The 19,519-nt window shown below is 53.0% G+C and overlaps 1 protein-coding gene across 1 annotated transcript; it reads right to left on the reverse strand.

Annotated features, from left to right (window-relative positions):
- Positions 1–1,963: 1,963 nt before the first annotated feature.
- On the reverse strand, positions 1,964–7,550 carry LTE1 (Guanine nucleotide exchange factor lte1; the record flags this gene model as incomplete). Its single annotated transcript, XM_065756113.1, has 2 exons — positions 1,964–6,899; positions 7,126–7,550. The coding sequence occupies 2 exons, from the start codon at positions 7,548–7,550 to the stop codon at positions 1,964–1,966; spliced, it is 5,361 nt and encodes a 1,786-aa protein (XP_065615353.1).
- Positions 7,551–19,519: the final 11,969 nt, after the last annotated feature.

Here is a 19,519-nt window from a genome sequence, read left to right on the forward strand (position 1 = left end):
AGGGATCGTCGTATTCCAAGTGCCTTACGCCTCTATGCTGTCCTCCGCCAACCATGACTAAGGCATAAGTTGCCACAGCCGTCCAACATCTTCAATGTTACGGTCGTCGCCATCTTATTCTTTGATAAAAGCCCCTTCGTTAATCAGCCAGAGGAACAAATCCCTGATAAAACCAGATCTCCCAATCATAATTGATCCAGCCGCCGCGTAATCTTGGTCGCTTCCACCCCTGTTATTCATCTTTCCTCCACCAGCAAAGCGGGATCATTGACAGAGGCCAATCCTGAACAAGAACGAGAAGAGAAAGTTACCGAATGACATAACACTGATTAGCTGTGGGTCATTGACCAGCCTGCGTCTCTTTTTGACCAAAAGAGTCCAAACTGGAAGTACAAAAGGAAGGTGAGAAATACAGCTCGAGCTGGTATCGAACAGTCGGATCATAACAGCTGGTGAAGTGCGGGGACTTCATTGCACATACTAGCCCATGAACACATATCATTCGAGCAATTAGTCCCTAGGGTCAGTAGCAAAATCAGGAGGATCATTTCGATATACATGACCGATCAGCACCGGGTTCTCGCCTTCTTGCCTTAGGTATGGAACTTGGGAAATCTAGCAAAGACTACCGTCTGTACTGCTCGGTATTGCTCGCCTTGTACAGTTCTCAATCCCTATTTTAACTTGCCCGGTTATCTCTCAAGTGAGATTGGAAGATTCCCAGTCGTCTTGATCAAGACGTCAGCCCAAACTTTGCTGAACCACCCTTCTGGAGCACTCAGAAGGTGAAATGGTACTCAAAGTACCGCAACCGATCCGCTAGGATGTGAAGGAAGGCTCGCCTTAGGAGTTAGAATATGCGCTGTACCCTATGATACCCTATCAAACCTAGCTACTATTCACTTAAGACCGAAAATCTATTGATGGGTTTGCTCATTGATTATCCGGTTCCCTGAAAGGGCTGATTGAGATTACCAAAGGGGAGATGCTAGCAAAACACACACCAAGAGAGCCACGGAAGGGCAACGGCACTATCTCGCTGAAAGCAGATTGGAATCATCAAGATATAAATGAGAGCAAGTGATGAGTGACCGTCCTGTTGGTCTCCCTCAGCACCGGGTGCACATCACATGTCCACAGCAAGTCGCAAGCCCGGCCCACTTTATGTTAGGTTAGGTTTCTAGAAGGGTTACATCGACCAGGGCAGTCAGTGGAGAAACTCCTTTTGGCGCCAGATAGGAAGTGCTCTATAAACTACACACCAACGATCCATACTGAAGTTCACATGCCGTGCAGTCATCACATCAGAGCCAGGGATGGGTGCACAAGGTTTTGAATAATCTCTTTATGTTTGTTTGATTGACTCGCCTCCTCGAGCCGAATTCCAACATGCAAAAGGGGTATTGAACGTTGTCCGAGAAATCCTCGAGCCCGGGACACCCAAAATGTCCTTTCCCTTCCAGTTAAAAAGATCCCCTTGTTCCTCCCCCTTCAACTCCTTGTCCTAGTTGATATGGTCGCTCGCTCGCTTAAATGACGCAAAGTAAGGGGTATAGACCACCGCTATCTATGTGCAATGCTCGGCCATCCCTGGCCTATTCTTCTTTCCTCCCACCCTCCCCCTCCAGTTGCTGAGCCTTAAATAAGGTTCTTGTGATATCATATGGTAATTATCAGTACAGGGTATATTGCCACTGCTTTGAAACCAAGGCAGGGCGACGTGAAAAATGACGATGACTAAAATGAGCATCGAATGAGTGGTTTGGTTGGGATACGCGTTCGTCACGTATGATGATGTGAGAGAAAGGAGACATGAACGTGAGCGTGAGCGAAGGTCGCGTGTAGGGCACACGTATAATGCAGGGATAATTTTCGAAGTTGGCGAAACCCTCAACGGTCGTACAGGCTTTCTTCAGGACTGGTTGTTTGTCATAATGTGCCATGGAGGAAGCCGATGACTGGCCTACTCCAGACGATGTGAGTGCTTGCGAATCTCTTCGTCGCTAAGAGCGCTCATCCAGAGACACCTCTCGGTGATACCCTCCACTGGTTGGAATTCGTAGAGTGTGCTGGCCTCGAGCAGCCTCAACAGTGTCTTGACAATGGTCGCGGCGTACCTGCACCTCTCAAAATTCACCAGCGGTGCAGTGGTTGGGGAACTAGCAATCTCCGAGGGTCGTTGAGCGTTGAAGAGAAGGTCGTGGGTGTAGATGCCTACGAATGGAATGCAGCCTGTGTCAGAGCCAACTTCCATCTCGGCACGCAAGTTGTAGAAGTTGCGGGTTGGGGAGATGAGAGTTTCCAAGTCCCGCAGAGTCTGCATATCGTAAGGCGGTACCATCGCCCAGGTGTTTGTGAGCCGAGATATCTCCATCGAAGTCAGAGCGATGGCAATCTGACTCATGGTAGCAAAGTTGCGGTATCGGCGGCAGTGAGCAGCAATGTGGATATACTTGATGATGCATCGTGCTCTTTCCTCAATATTTTGAGTCAGCACGATCTCGCTGCATGCCCACTTCACCATGATATTGAAGCGCGCAATAACAACCTCAACGCCATGAGCATCCGTATTGCGAAGGAAATCAACCCAGGACCGAGAGTCGTTGTTGGTAGCATTCTTCCAGCCCATGTCAATGAGTTCCTTCCAATCAATCTCATTGAGAGCATCCTTTTCGATCAGCGTAAACTGTTGAGCCAGAATCTCGGAGTCAAACGCAAGCGTGAACGGTAGGTGAACGGAGAATCTCAAGGACGATTCTCTTTCGCGTTCAGAGTACTTTGGTTGCCCGCGCAGTGCTTCTCTGGTGCCGGTAGGATCAAGTGGCGAGTTGGGCAGGTTCGCCCCTGGAGTGGTGTCGGGAGTCGGTGGTAGGGGCTTTTGCTGATACACCTGATGTTCGTGAAGTTCGGGGACCAGGACTGCCTCAGGTGACATCTGGAGAGCTTGGACAAGCGTCATTGGTGGCGACGGAGGTTCTCGGCTGTCTGAAGGGCCCATTGCCGATTCTCTCAAGGGGCGAGGATCAAACTCCAAGATGGATGCACTGCGATGAGCATTGCGGTCCGGAAGAGGTTGTGTTTGATTCATGGCAAACTCTTCGGGCTCGACAATCTCGGCTGACAGCTCGGATGACAGGTCAGAACCAAAGTCTTCTCCATCGCTGTCGTCGTCCAAGAATGACTGCTCGCTAGGCGGGGAATCGCCCAACTTGATCTTTTCCAGGCTCTCCGTCTTTCGGATGAACTCGTACGAAGATGTGTGAGATGATACCTCGAACATAGGGCGAGGAGTCACTGCTGGTGATATTTCTTCCTCGGGGTCTTGAAGAACAGACATATTGGTCCATTCCCGCGCGGATGCTTTACTCTGGCCGTCGTCTGCCAAACCGCGTTCAAGAAGAGGAATGGAGCAATACGAGCCTGCCGAGTTATCTGACAGGAACGAACTCGCATCGGTTCGGGGTCCATTGGGTACGTCGAGAAAGCTGGAACGGGGCTCTGATCCCTCTTCTTGTTGGGCCACGGCGGCGGCGTCCACAGGAAGAACATGCAAATGACGATGTCCTCTCTTTTCTTGCCTTTGAGCCTCAGCGGGTTCACCTTCAACATCCGTCGCAGTATCGACACTTTGGAGAGGAGCATTTGTGGGCTCCATGGAAAGTTTGAAAGATTTCTTCTCATACTTGCCTTCCAGCTTGGCCAAGGCTGACTCTACGCCACCATCGTCTTCGTCGTCGGGAATTTGTGCGAGCTTCTGCGCCTCAGCTTCGAATGAAGGACGCATGATCGGCTTGGACGAGTGGGTGCTGAAGAGCGAGAGTTGTCTTTTTGCCGATGGCTCAGCCATTGCGCCGAGGGAGAAATTATCCGCGTCTCCTCGATGGGAGAACTCACTCGACACGACGTCAACGAACGCGCTAGAATCATGCTTGGGGCTCTGCAAATAGGAACTCCGCATGGATTCAGAGTAGGTTGTGAGGGAGCCAGCCGACCGCGACTTACGCAAGGGCAAGGCATCTCTGTCACCCCCGTTGTTGAATGCGCGCAAATCTCCGCCTGGTCGTCTCCTCAAAATCCGAAGAGGCTGAGGTACGGGGCTCGGCTCATCCTCATCAGCGACGGAGCCTTCAGTGTATGTGGTCGCGTCGAAGCTCTTGACTGTTGAGCGCGGGTTGAAGGTACTTCCGAACGAGGTAGTACGCCGGTGGACGACGGCCGAGTCGAGGGATCTATTTGTCCTGCTTGACTTTTGCCGAATGTGCTTCTTCGTTGACCTTAACAAAGTAGGACGGCTGGAGGTAGCCCCGATGAACTCCGACAAAGGACGATCAGTATCCATCGACGGGCGAGTGCTTTGGTCATTGCCCAGAGTTGTCAGGTCAGGCACAAAGGGAGGCAGTGGGTCTACCGAGATGGAAGGTCTGACAACATGTTGGTTAAGCAAGTAAGACGACCGTCTAGGTGTGCCCATGGCATGGCCTGGGGGTGTGTTCGGCGGCGTTGGATCCGCACCACCTGGCAGAAAGGTGTCGGCAAAAGCCTCCACGGACTCAGTCGCGGGCAAAGCTCCATGCATTGCTGGCAGAGAAAACTGGATTGTGTCATCTACGATGACGATAGACTTGCTGCCGGTAGTGATAGCCATGTCGCTGACCGGCCTCAATACGTCATCTTCCGGGATGCTTCCAAAAGATGAAACTTTGGGAGCCGCCGAATAGTCGAAATCTTGTTCGGATACAGCTCTGTGTAGAGCGGCAGCGGTGGGGTCCAGATGTCCGCGTCTCGCGACCTCGTCCGCTGCCTCGGCGGCTGCGTCTTCTCGAACAGCCTTCTTGAAGTCCTCCACAACCTCCGCGCCCAGAAGGTCTATACGCACAGGAGGCCGAAATCCGTTCTGTTGCCGTCTAGCCTGGGGGACTATGGCGGTTCCGGGCAAGCGGTTGGTCGTAGCCCCGCGCGGGCCTATGGGGGAGATGTTGATGAAGTTACCCTGTGTGGGAGAAACGCCTTGTCCTCGGGTGCTCAGCGCACGTCGGACGCTGCCGATCAACTTCTTCATGCCCTGGCCAGACATGGCTGATGCGCTCCGCTGCTCTCCCGGCACTTGAAAGACCGTAGTGTGACGCTGGAAATCACCGGCGAGGCTAGGTGACATAACTTCAACGTACGGCTGACCTGGAGGCATCAGATTTCCTCGAACCAGGCTGCCAGCGAAAGGCAGTGACATGAGGAAGTCGGTGTCCGGTAGACCAGTCTTTTCGGCACTATGCTCTCGTTCTCTGAGCGAGTCCGTCAGGCTGCCGTTTCTCTTATGCCCGTGCCCTGCCCGTACACGCTTTCCAACAAGAGCTCTTGGAGTCGTTGCCACTGGCCCTGCGCTGGAATAGACCGAGCTGGCGGGTGCCACTGGGTGAGCACCCAACGTGTAGTTGTTGCCATGTTGAGTTCCTTTCGAGTTCTTACCCGGGAAAGAGCAGGAGATGATGTCCATGCTGGCGATGCTGGTAGGTGAGGCTGCCAGCCGTCTGTCAATCTCATGAACATGGCGGTTATCTGGTGTGCCGGGTCTGTCGATGATGGGTTGGGAGTCAGCAATATGACCAGCTCGGGAAACATCGGCGTAGAAGCTTGTCTGCTCCTTGTCCTCGGGAATGGGCGCAAATAGGCCATCCAGCTGTGGGACAGCGTCCTCTCTCTCCCAGAAGGAAGGATCTAGGCCGGCGTTTCTATGACCTGCGATTCCGCCAGGAGCTATCGGCACGTTGGCGCCAAGAGAAGGGTCAAATTCCGGTCCGTCCCAAAACTGAGCACACACTCGCCGCCAACATTTCTTCAGTTCCGCCAAGATCTTGAGTTGAACCTTGCGACCACGAGGATCTGTTGATAGCTCGTCTACCATGTCGTTCAAAAGATTGCAAAACGATACGCGAAGGCCGTATTCAATGACGAAGTCGTCCATGAAGTAGTTGAGGATCCAATGACGCATGGCGACGAACGTTCGCACTCGTACCACCATTCCAATTTCATCGTTTCGGCCCAGGGCCCATCGCAGGCGCGCCATTACCATCTTCAGCAGATCACCAGCCTCGAGGAAGGACCGATACGTGAGGAAGAAGTCGGAGATGAGTTCATAATCGAGAAAGCTTGGAGAGGTAAACTCGGCCACGAGACGAGGCGGGGTAGCAGCTGTCACTGCACCCGTAGCCGGAGAGTATCGCACTATCGATCTGTCGTCGCATGTCGGTTTGAAGGTGAGGGCATCGAACATGGCTGGTTCGATGACCAGATGGGTCGACATGTAGGTTGAGCGGATTGCAGGCAGCCGAGGTGTTGTCATGGGAGCGGGACTGAGGGGGCCATTGTGTCTCGCGGGTTCCATGGGCGGCAGGCGTATTTGAGGAATCGAGATGGGACTAGGCTTCTTGGACGCTATTGACGCAGGTATTCTTGGAGTGAGTTCGCCGGTCTGAGACCGATGGAGGAAAGAAACGTTACTGGAGCGGGGAAACTCTTCTGTCGGGGCGTAACTCGATCCTCTGAAGAACGCAGTGCCTCTGGCGGTGAATCGTGGGTTGCCTAATTTCCAGTTTGGAATCTCAATGTCTAGGAGGGGGATATGAGGCGCATCCAGATCCTCCATAGTTTTGGCCCGCCGTTCATCGCCCGGCTTGGAGATGACAATTTTGAAGCCTTCAGCTTCGGAGTCCCTGCTCGTAGTGGCACCGTCATGAGCTGTCGAGTCGGAATGAGCACGTCTGTGTTGAGAGGGTCTCGGGGCGTGGCCAGAAAAATAGCGACTGTTTCTCGCCGTTGGGGGAGTGGCAGCCGTTGCAGGCGTTGCAGGAGTTGGTGGCGTGGCGGTCCATTGGCTCAAGTGAAGGTCGCTTGCATCTTTTTGCCTCTGTTTTTCGGTCAAGGCATCCAGACCGGCCGTCCCAGGAGGCGTTATGGGAAAGACAAAATTTGGCTGAGGGTATCTCTGGTTGGCTGGACGAACCGTCGGTCTGTTTATTGTCAGCACGCTTTCGGAAACCCGAGTAAGATTGTGGTGAGGTCTCAGCATTCCCGCCCATGTGGGAGGCACTAAATCAACAAACACCGCATGCAGTCATGAAAGTAACCCACCTCAGATATATCCGACCGTTATTGCCCACGTTGGCAACGGTGAATTGACGTCCTTCACGTCCAGCAGAGCCTCCATCGGGGGTGATTTCGAACTTGTCGTCGGCAGAGCTGTCAGCTCTCATGCGGCGTATCGGGACCTGATTCCTTTCCTCCTCGGATATCCTTTCTGTAGCCGGTAGTAGCGGTTTTGTTGAGGGTCCTGGCTGGCGCATCTTGTTTATCCATTTTCCTCCTGGGCCAGCAGTCACGGCACTCTGGGGTTCCTTGCCTCCGGTTGCGAGTTTCGGCAGCTTTCCTGATCTCGAGTCGCGGGGGGCGATTGGGCTTCTGGGGCTCAGCGGACTGCGCGGGGTCTGGTCGCGTTGCGGAGAGCGCACACTGAAGGCGAGTCCGTCGTGTGAGGACCGCGATTCGGTGGCCTCCATGGCCGGTATCGCGCGTGTTCGATTACAGCTGCGGGCAGCGGGTGTTGCTCGCTGGGGTGACTGGTCGCGAAGGCATTCGGTCAGCTTTCTGGCGAGACACAACAAGATGTAGTCGGACTAGGTTGGTGTGCGACCCAGTGGAGGAAGGAATGAGTCTCGGAGCGGGAAGTAGGGTAGTAGTAGAAGAGACAAGAGACGGGCTCAAAAGCGGCGCGTTTGTTTGTGTGTGTCAGAGCCCCGAGGTGAGGTAGGCAAAGTAGGTAGGCACCAAACTCGGGACGAGGTCATGGACACTTGAGTGGTGCTATACTGGATTCCGTAAAGGGCCCTCGCGGGTCCGTGGGATCCAGGGACCAACTCAGCTCACAGGGTGGCACGATGGGTCGGGTCTGACGCTCGGAGGAAAAAAGGCAAAAAAGATGAGCTCAGGGTGCATGTGGGAGTGGAACGTACGTTTTGACGCCATAAAGAAGCAATGGCAAGCGGCGGCGGCGGTGATGAGGGCGGCAGTGTTTTGCAACCAGGCACCTCTCACAGGGTTTGCTCAATAGAGACAGAGACGCAGAGGCAAGCACAAGCGTCCAACGGGCATAGTCCAAGGCCAAAACCACAGATACCGAAAGTTGAGACCTTGTGCGAGAGTAGTAGTAAAGTCGAAGGTAGGTCGCGGGCTACCTTGGAGAGACTCGAGGAAGAGAGGGTGGAATGCGAATGCGCTTCGACGCACAAACAGAAACACAGAGCTGAGTTGGTGATTCGTGAATCGCAGGAAGGCGGCCGGAGACTCGGAGGATGCGCTCGTTCTCGTGCAGCGGCTGCTGGTTCGTTATGGTATGATTGTCTGTTGCCTTGAGGTGTCGGATTATTCGTACAAAGTGTATTATCGAGGTCTCGTGAACGGAAAGAAAGAATGAGGAATTTGAGATAGTATTCCCGTACTCCGTTCTCCGTGGCCGTCTAGTAGGTAATTACTCGCCAACAAGTGGTGGAGAGAAGGAGGAATGGACAACGATGACAATAGAGGAAGGAAAGGCGAGAGTACCTCGGTGTGTATGTACCTTACACAATGACCCAGGGCAGAGGAAGGAATGGTACAGATACGTAGGGAAGGATACAAACACAAAAGAAAGCAAGGCGGAAGGAGACTTGGGAGAGAGGCCAGGCCAGGCCCAGACCAGCAACCACCAGCAACCAGGAAGCGACCAGAGAAACGACGACAAGCCGCAAAAGACCAGGATGGTAGGCCGCAGGATCATGGATGAGGGAGCGAGGAACACAACCGGGAAATGGGCCCTGGGCAGACAGTCACTCAACTCAGTCAGTCAAAGTGAGTTGGTGGCCCGTGGGACGGGAGTTGATTGAGTGCAGGTGAACCGTGAAGCAAGGTACTGGTACGTACTCCCCTGTTCATATTTCTTCCGCCTGTCTCTCTGTCAGGTGGGAGATCAGGGACAGGGGACGCCAGGAATAAGGACAGGGAACCCGGCTGGGCATTGGTTGGTCAATTGCACCTTGCCCACAGTATCTCACCTCACCTCAGTCTACGTACCATCTTAACTATTCGAAGAGAGATGTTTGCCAGCTTGATATTTCACTGCTATTCTAGGTGTATCAATGGGTTGTAGGAGTGTTCTATCCACACAGCAAGATGCCTGTACTGGTAGTAAGAATGAGCTTGAAATAGGTTGGTATTGTGCGAGGTGTCCGTTGGGTGGACAATGCTGACTGACCACAACCTGGAAGATGCAGGAGCAGGTGGTGCGCGTGGTTGCTTGGGTAGCCCAGTGCGCTAATCTCCCTTAGCAGCTGCTAAAATACCTAGGTACCTGCAAGAGGTACGTATCCTACTGGGCTGATGTGTTTTTGGCAAGAACCACCCATTCCCACCCCACTTTGTCCATTTTCCAGCGTTGTGGCTGGTCCGGCCCAGCCATTCACCACTACCTACCTTACCTAGCCAGTATCTGCACTAAGCTAACGGTACGTATCTACGTAGGAGAGTAAGGACTCATAAGGTAGACCAAGCAGGGGTCAACAACGACGGCAACGGGGAGGGGCCAGCCACTGGTGACTGCCCGCCCGTTGCTGTGATTTTTTTTTCCCTCTTTCGCTGGCGACCTGGACGTACCGCGCGCACGGTTAGAGCCCCGTAGTTCCAGTCTTGTGTTTGCAAGGGGGGCCACCGCAGATACGTAGTGTATCCCGGTGTACATCCTCGTTGTACCCGGCCGAGTGTCATGGAACTGCGAAAGTCCAGGAGCGCCGCCCTTACCCTCTCGGGGTTACCTCGATGAACCTGCCGATTGAAGTGCTGCTGCTTGTTACTTCCTACTACTGGCTGCCTCGCCTTCCAATTGGCTTTCATGATGGCCGATTCGTGCGCTCATTCGATACCCGTTGCTTTTAACCTTGATTTCTGTCATCCTCCCCTCTCGCTGCTCTCTATCGTGGATCAGTCTGATTCCGGATCCGAATTACAGACAACCACTGCACGGAACGGAGACGGGACTTGATTGACTTGAAATGAGACCAAGCCGACCCAATTACCAGCCGAGAGAGCCTCACAAAGTTACCGCAGACTCACCACAACCGCACCATGTGACGAGATATGAGTCGCCCTGCGTTGGCTCTATAGCTTGCCTGCACCCTTCGGCCGCGGCCAACGCAAAAAAGAAACGGGACGACAGCTTTCAGAGCCGCCATACGCGCATCATTGCCTTCTCTCCCCTTGCCCCCAGTGTCCATGCAGGTAGCGTTTCCCCTCGACGAGAGCCTCGAGCTCCAGCCTCCAGAGTCCACCCTCGCAGTGTCCGGCCCCGAGGCCTCGTGCACCAAGCTTCTCGTCGGGATCCGGATGCCATCTTTGCCGTCATCGCCATGTCACTGCTTTGCCCTGCTCAGTATGCCGTTCGCCCGTTTACCACCCGTACTCCGTACTGCGTCCCCGACTCTGTGCTGAGTATCGACGCAATGGCCAACGGCCCATGCTTCGGAATCCTCGTCTCCCGGTTGATGTCATTTCCTGCAACCAACCTCCTGGATCCCGCCTGATATCATTCCCAGAAGCGAAAAGAGGCGACCTCACAAGCGAGGCGGCGATGGACAAGGACGCCGAACCCTAGCACTATCTCCAACCCCACCCGGCATACGGAGTACTGGGATTCGACAATCCATCACTGATCTGAGACTCAGAGGTGCCTGCTTTGCACTCCGTCTTCTCGCTTCTGCCCAATTATTCTCTCCTCTCTCTCACTGTTCGCCTAGCTTCAAAGGCTCAGCGCCACGACAAAGGTACCGATTATCTCCCTGGTCCCTCCTCGCTCGTCTCCGTTGCTTGCCGCGGGCCGTCAAACTGACGTTCTGGGATTATGGGATTGAACGGGACTGAAATTGAAACGACGCATCCGAGCATCAAGGAACTTATCCCTCGAACAACGTGACCCATTGCACGTCCGAGTCCCAATCAATTCTCTACATGGCACGGATGCCTCACAAATTCAGAATTGCTTCTCTACCCCACGGCAACGTGCTTCCACCTCTACGGAGTAAGGATACAGCTTCGCAACTAAGTCAATCTCTTCGGCCAGGACGTTCACAGGAGTGTCAAAGACACACTTGGCTCTTACCGATAGATTCTCCGTGCCGCGCTGGCCTTCAGATCAGTCCAATACCCTCGTCGCTCTCGGTCTCAACCCCGTAGAGGGGGGTAACGGGGCAGACACAGAAACGGAAGCCACCCGGCCAGATTGCACAGGAGACTGGCGTACGAATACAGTGTACTACGTACGTCTGACGGATACGCTGGAGTCGCAAGTCACCCATTGTTGCTCTGCACCTGCATCTGCACTTGTTTCTCTGCAGACTGCAGCACCGTCGTGAATCCATTCGGCCCAATCACTTTCTCGTCCGGCCCCTGTCAGTCATGGAAACCCACTTTGCCGCCTGCGATTGGCAATACGCTTCTGGTTCCTGAGACCGAAGCCTCAGAAGAAGACTTTCAGAACACACCGATTGTCCTCTTTAGGGTTGTGTGCACATGGAATACTAAGCCCTGCTTGAGGACAGAACATCAGGAGGTTGGCCCGCATTTCGCATCTGCAAGAGATGCTTATAGATCACACCGTTGAGCTTGCTCTTCGTTGCACTCTGTCTATTATCCTCTCAACAACCGAGGCAAGAATGAGAGTGGAGGATGCGACATATCTGAATAAGCTAGACATCGTGTCGTGACGTCTCAAGTTTTCAACAGTCCAATAAATAGGGCAAAAAGGTACACTAATTACCCCTCCATACCCTGGACAGCTGGCTGGAGTTCGGAATACCTACATACAGCACGAACCCTCGTCGGCCATCTAAAATACTCGTGGCACCCATCACGAAGGAAAGGCCGAAAGAAGGGACGGAAATACCCCGCAGACGCACAGCAACGGGGTCGCTTAGCAAACCTTTTCCCTGGTTTTCGGTCAATGACAAGTGCAGTTCAGTTAGCAACTTGACGCACCTTTGCAGCAAAGTCCACACCTCCCAACGGTTACCTCCTATTCCAACTGCATCTGAAGGAATAGTTTCTTTGAATTACCAAGGCCATGGCGAAAGACGAGTCTCGAATGTGGTCTACTCTCTTTTGCCAAAGTTACAGATCACTGTTGGCGGCACTAGCATGGTGTCTTCCATTTCCGCCAACACGCCTGACACTAAACAGACAGCTGCAGGGATGGCGGACGTTGGTGGGGGGTTAGCCAACGACGCGCTTCAAAGAAGACGCCTGGAAGGTTGATCCATGATGCTGTACCACCATCGCGAAAAATGGTGTTCTCGAACCCAGGCAGAAGATTCAAAGTCAACAAGCAAACACGCGTTGCGGTCGCAGACTCGCAGCTCACGGATACAACGACACTGTCGACAATCAAAGACGCGGCGTCCCCGCCCGCCGGGGTTCCTGTAATATCACACTGTTAAATGACCAGCGGCCAGGATCGGAAATTGTTGCAGGGGCCAGCGGCGACGGCCACCAGAGTCCCCGCCAGGGCATTTTGGCAACGTCTCTCCCGTATACTCCATATCTGGCTGCAAAATGAAAGTCCTTCTTCTCTTCGTCTGCGTGATCGTCCTGGCCGCCGGTAGAGGCTTGGGTCCGGCCCAGATCACAGTAAAGAAGATGGATGCGAAACGCCATCAATGTATGAGCATCGAGCCAGTACGATGAGACGTGGGAGATAGAGTCGACTTTTCGCAAACCCCCGCCACCAGGCACCAGAGGGGCGAAGGTTGCACGCCACTCGATACTGGAAAGTATACGGATACGTCCGCCATCACCACCTTGTACGGAGTACACTATCTATCTGACAACAGACAGTGTACACATCTACACATCGGGACTACCTACACAACGGACAGGCTTCAAACTTGTCGGTCCCGATACGTCTTCCATGGCTTATTTTAGCAGTCTCCATAAGCCGTTTCGTGGCTCGGTCTGGAAGTGCAAATTGAAGGGAGCTAACGACGCCGCTCGCGGCACCATAGGCTCGTGCCCTAGCAACAATAACGAGAAAATGAGGCAGAAAAAGACAGCGGCCGTATTCTCAAGCGCGTTTTTTACTTCAGGGACGAAGCCAAGATGGACCTTGCAGCCTACAACCCCTCATAGATCTCCATTCAGGAAATGCACCGTTGCAAACACGTATCAAAATTCAATGCCATGATCGGATGTCGTGTTACAGTGTCTTTCCGGTGCCAACCCCAATGGGCCTGTCCCTCGTCTCCAACAGTAGTGAGGAGAATAAGCAAACAACACCAAGATAATGACCAAGGTCAAACCAACAAGACGACCCAACGAGGAGGCAGCTGGTCAGCTGATCACACCGTCATGCTGAACATGTTACACCCGGTTTCCGGTGGATCGTAAAATGCAGTCTTCAGCTCTGTTTTTCTTCTTCCTCCAGCTTCTGGTCTCGAAGGGGGAGGCTCGGACAAGCCGTGCTAGATCGTCTGTTAGTGACTCGCGGTAGAGCAGCTTTGTACTGCTGATCTCAATGCCCAACGCCCAACTTTGGGAACGAAACACTACGCCAGTGCGAATCCACGGAATCGAAAAATGGAGTATAGACAATCGCACACGGCTACGCCTGTATGATCCTGAGTAGTGAGGATCTGTACTGATACATATTCCGCAGCATGCGGGCCCAGAGCGTTGGAACCCGCATCTCTAGTGATCCTATTTAGGTACTGTGGCTCCCGAGTTACTGGTCCGGATGTCTTCCAGCTGCGATTTTACGAGTCAAGCATCGACAGGCTACATACAGCGTCGATGGAGAACAGTGACTTCTAGTTCGGCTGATCTTTGGGCTGCGTCTATTCGGCAGCGACCTTTGCTCGGCTGAAGCAGTCCACCACGCGTATCTGGTCTACGTAGGCCTGGTTCGGCAATGTTCAGACATGAAGATACAAGTTGATGGCGGTGTTTGCGAACAAGAATGGAGAGTCTTGATCGTTTGGCCAGCTGTCTGCAATCTGCAATGGAGAAAGGCAGATAACCTCACTAATAACCTTAGTGACCCTCCCATCGCTCATACCATCTTTTGGCCGTCACATCTCAAGTGTGTCCTGGCCGCCATGCCCGGCTTGCAGATCCGGAGTTCCGCGGCTTCCAACGCCATGCCTGGATGTCGTTGCCAGGCCAGAAAGAATCATGACTAACACCATTCACAAGTCACACTATCCGCACCATGGGGAAGCAATGCATGGACAGTTCAACACTCTCTCGCGTTTGCTCTCTCAATCCGCGCGGCCTGGATAAGGATGAAGGGTTCGGGCACCACCAGGACATGCCTTGGAGGCCTGCGAGAAGGCATAATCCATCATATCAACCACCTTGTTACTTTGCGAACCGGCTGGTCTTCGAGGATGAACCCCCACTCCAGGGTCTCGGCATTGACCAATGACTCTCTTCCGGGGGCCTGACACCATCATGCCGTCTGCCCTCTGGATTTTTTGGCATCACCATCGTACTATGCCGCCGCAAACCCCTTCGGTCATACAACTGGCACATATTAGCCCTCTTTAACCCTTGGAAATCGGGCCAAGGACCTGTTCGATCATCTGCACGTTGCAAACGAGTGTCACCCCATCTCGATCCCCCCGGCAAGCAATCGTCCGAGAGCAAATCATCCGGTTCCCCTCCTCCACGGTGGGAAACGCATCAAACCCTCTCCGAGGCCACCGAGTGCGCGATGCTTGTCAATGCTTGCTCATCAGCTATGACCAGCTTTAACCACCGGCACCGGGCGGCCCTGTCAAGGCTCTTCAGATCTCGACGAGCTCGAGACTCCGCCAACCCAGCTTCTTGGGTTGGCCCCTGGTCTCTCTTGCGAACAGTGCCTCTCTCCATCAACACTGCCAAAACCCTTTTCCAGGTCGGTGCCACAAATGGTCCGTAGTAGCCAAGCAAAGGTTTTGCTCCATTGAGCGCTATCAACAATTGCTGCACGCACCATCGCAGGCGCAAAGCGTTGGTTCGGCGCGTCGGCGTGGCGACGCTGCACGTGAACCACAAACGATACTCTCATCGCGTTTGTCACCAATTCAGTTGTCCTTGGACACGCTCTATCCGTACAGAGGTGCCTCGGCCAGTGTCCGGTTCAACAAGCGCGGCACAATATTCACCTAGTATCCTTCATCGAACGCCGGTTTCGATAGCATATCAAGGACACATAGGACATATAGGGCCCCCGGCGAGTATCCCGCTGAGTGGTTGCAGTAGACGCAACACCCGCCCTCTCGTTCGCCATGGTTCTGGGGGTTCACCAAGTGTCTGCGGGCCGCGGGGTAATAGCACGTGTATGCGACGGTGCAACCTCGCCCGTCACACCGTCTTTCGTTATCTAGTCACTTTGACAAACAGACGACGCGATTAAGCACTGTCAAGATCTTATTGAACATGTGGTAATATACCTCGTCGTGCCTTGGAGGTTCAATATCCACCAGCACGGCGTCTGTTGCAACCCATGGGCAGAAAAGTGGCGGGCAGGTCGCCCAGTTCTCCCCTCCCCTGGGCTGGCTGGTCCTGGGGTTGCAGTGGCAGTGGGATGGCACACCAAGAACTGCCAAGACAAGGAAGTGAATAGAGGCCCAGCCGACCACGCGAGCTGAGGCATGGGGGATGCGTCAATCTGCCGCCGTGGGATTGATTGAGGGTATATGCTAATACCCATTGCCCGCGGCTTTTTTACTGCCTTGCTGCCCATGAGTTAATAAGCTGGCTGGTTTATACTATAGACCCGCCTCCGTGAACTCAAAGCAAGAATACCAGTCGAGTAATAGCGGGCGACTGATGATGGATGCGGGAGACTGGAGTGGATGCGCTTTGAAGCTATATTCGGCAGATCGTCCTATTAAGGTCATGGGCATCAACAGCCTGGCGAGTCTCCTTCGTAATACGCGAGAGACCGCAAGCGATGTGATGTGATGGCGGGAGGTCACCGGTCTCAATCCACCCGCATTCTCTCCCGCTTTGACAGCGGCCCTCTCTGTTCCCACCGTCCGCCTTGTCTCAACCGCCTGCTCATTGCAGGTATTTACCGGCATCACATATGCAAGCTAGATATTGCAGGCGTGTTCGACGGTGGACTACCTGGACCTGGAACCCGCCGGGGCCCCACTGAGCACTATATTTACTTACCTCACTTTTGTCCTGAATTACATGCAGGTCTTTTCGAAAAGAGACAAGATGGATTTGGATGGAGACGTGCCAGAGAAAGAGGAGTTCTCAAGAGGGTGAAAGAATAAGAGGGGCGCGCTTCTGCAAACTGCACGAGTGGAATTAAGGTTGAGTCTATTGCGAAGAGGGTATTAGGCGCGTCTCGCGGGCAGCCCCGTTTGTCTCTCTGTCTTGCAGCTTCACCGCCATTGTCTCAGAGTCACGTTGGACAGAACCGATAAAGGAGTGTAGCAAAGGAGGAAACAGACTCCATCATCCCACTGCGGAGCGTTTTCTTGCTCCCTCTTTTCATTCGCTGCATCGTCTGAGCAAGTTTAAACGTCACAGGTACACAGTATTTCTTTGGATCCCGATTGGGAAGGCCAGAGAGAGAGATTTCCCCAAGGCGGAGTAACTAGAGGTAAGTTGCAGAGTGCATCTGTTCTGGATTGAGATGTGATCGGCGAGAGGATGCAGGTAAGTTAAAAGGTTTTTTTGGTTCTACCTGGATAGTTAGAGCGAGTATTGATCACCTTGCCTTAGTCTATGGATGCGTGATGTGCAGAATTACTGTTCTGGGGGGGAAAGGTTGTGGGGTTGAACTGCCGAAGTATTGGCGGGAGCCTCCGATGGGGAGCGGGATGTTGTCCGTGAGGCGGTTGAAGGAGGTCTAGCCTTTTGAAGTGCGTTGGTTCTTGACGGCGCGGTGGTTGGCATGTGTGTGAGTTGTCGTGATTGTCTGGTTGGTTTCCTCTTGTGAAGTATATGCTTCTATTTCGTTGCTGATCGCCGGGATATGTGCTCCGGTGTCTAGAAAGCTATCCGTATTGTTCATTAGATCGTGATCAGCTTGGGGTCCTCGTCGTTTGTCAGGCTTGCTGTCTCTCGGATGGTTAGATCGCTCACAAGTAGGAATATTCTCCTGTGAAGCGGTCGTTACTCTTGCCGATGACTTCGAACTCCGAGTATGAAATATAACATGAGTCATATTCATTGGACGATTGTGATACCCAACACCAATGCATTGCTGTGGTGGGTTCGAATGCCGGATGACTGCCCTTTATCAACCCCTCGATTCATGTTGAACCTGCCTAACACGTTTGACAACAATTCTCGCATTCCGCGTGTGTGGCGGATTACACGAGACATTGTCGAGGAAATCACTCAGAAGAGTCAACAATCTGTATGCCAGAAAGATAACCTTTCATGAATCAAGGAGAGGAAGTCGATGGGCAGCCTTTTGACAACACGAAGTCGAACAAATGTAAAGGAGGAGGTAAAACACACTCAGTAGCAAAAGCTTTCCGAAATAATGCTGCCCTTTGTTGTCATAGTACTGAAATGTAAGTCCACTTACGTGAGAATGATCAGTATTAATTGTTGTTACTATGCCTCATCCAGCTCCTAAATCGAAAGAGCCACGTCTCTGGCATCTCTTGAAGACATGCGTGCTGTCTCTTATTCATCTATCCATCTCACCTCTGCCCCGTTCATCAGGCAACGTGTAATCTTGCCATACTGTTCCCAGCGAGAACCCAATTGTTCCAATTCACGCCACAGATTGTCATCTTCGATAATCCAATCCCGGTGTTCTCTCAGCATCTTCGCCGCAACCAAATGCCATTTGCACTCTGCAAATTTGATTGCTCGCAAGTATTGCAACCGGCCTTTCCCACCTGTTTCCGCTCCCATGCTCAAGAGAAACTGGAGCATATCTATCCTCCCACGCATAGCCGCGCCTTCCAAGGCAGTTCTGCCGCTTTTTCCTGCACGAGATGCGTTGATGTCAGCTCCCCAGTCGATCAAAATCTTCGCGATGCCGACTCTGCCATCGATGGCCGCCTGCTGTAGAGCCGTGAGGCCACCATCTCTTGCTGCTTGTGTGTCGATCTCGGCCCCTGCTTTGAGTAGGAATTCAGACACACTGAGATCACCCCACTGCACAGCCCGTCGCAAATATCTTCCTGCTATGTGTTTATCGATGGAGCACGTCGTTGTGCCATCTACTCCTGCAAATAGGAGAACCTTCGCGTCGTCCAGCTTGCCTCTGTGCACTGCCAGATCAATTTGATAGTATATATCGTCAAACCGCGTGTTTTCTTGGGTCTTAGAGATCTTGTCTCTATCAAGGTCGGCGACTATATCTCCCGACTGCTCACCAGCGCAATGCCCAAGTGCCTTTAGTTGCGGATCTTGTGGTGACTGCCCTGTAAGCAGAAGTGTCTCAGTACCATTAAGGCTCTTGTCATGCCAGAAAGGTAGCTCTTTCTTTCCGAATTTGAACGATAGCAGAGCTTGCCTAATCTCATCATGGCTGTAGACTTTGCAGGAGGGACAGATAGGATGGGCGGCCTCACTCGGTGTCCCGAGATTACCGCCGAGTGTTTTCAGCACTTCTGCCTCAGCGCCCCAAGCAGCAAGACCCATAGCTATTCCCTCTAAATATGTCGCGTGTTTGGACATGGGACGATTCTTCAGAAGCCTTAGGAGATGTTTGGTGCTCTGGTGTTCCGATGCATAACAGACGGCAGCACAAAGGGCGCCGTCGTGGTATGCACCTGGGTCCCAACCGAAGACGCGATGTACCATATCTTCAGACCCCGAAAGAAATGCTGATTCGAGAAGAGAAATAGGACTGTCATTTCGGGCAAGCCCGTATGGGTGGGAAAGCAGGATGCTTTCAACAAGATCCCAATTGTTCAAGAACACGGCCATTTCGACCTCGCCGCCCAATAGAACTGCACCAGCATTCAGAAGTTCGAAACAGAGCCGCACACATCGAGATCTGAATTCTTCTATACCATTCATCGATTGTTCGAACATCCGCAAGGCCGTCCTTGATGATGATAACACGGTCTGTAGCGGTGTTTTCTCGTTTTTGCCCTTGCAATTGACATCGGCATTGCCTTTCAAGGCAACCTCGACTATACCAGACTGGAGGAGGTTGTGAGCGCCATAGTATATAGCCCAGTCGGGCAGTCTGGCACCATGCTTGGTGAGGTGCCTGTATGTTTCATTGTTCCACTTACATCCAAGGATCGCAGCGCCTACTGGGCTGATAGTCGAGATACCCAGATCAGACAAACGGTAGCTCAACCTGGCGCGAGGCGTATCTGGATCAAACTGAGGCCAAATCGAGGTATGCCAGAAATTTGGAACTGCATTGAAAGCGAAGTTGCCGTTGAGGTCAGCCCCGTGCCGATGTAGAAGCTGCACAATACTCTCATGCCCCTCTAATGCCGCGAGAATCATGGGAGGCGGAGCCCGGGTCGGC

Source organism: Colletotrichum fioriniae (assembly GCF_027942845.1).
Source record: "Colletotrichum fioriniae strain IMI 355084 chromosome Unknown scaffold_1, whole genome shotgun sequence".
Taxonomy (NCBI): Eukaryota; Fungi; Ascomycota; class Sordariomycetes; order Glomerellales; family Glomerellaceae; genus Colletotrichum; species Colletotrichum fioriniae.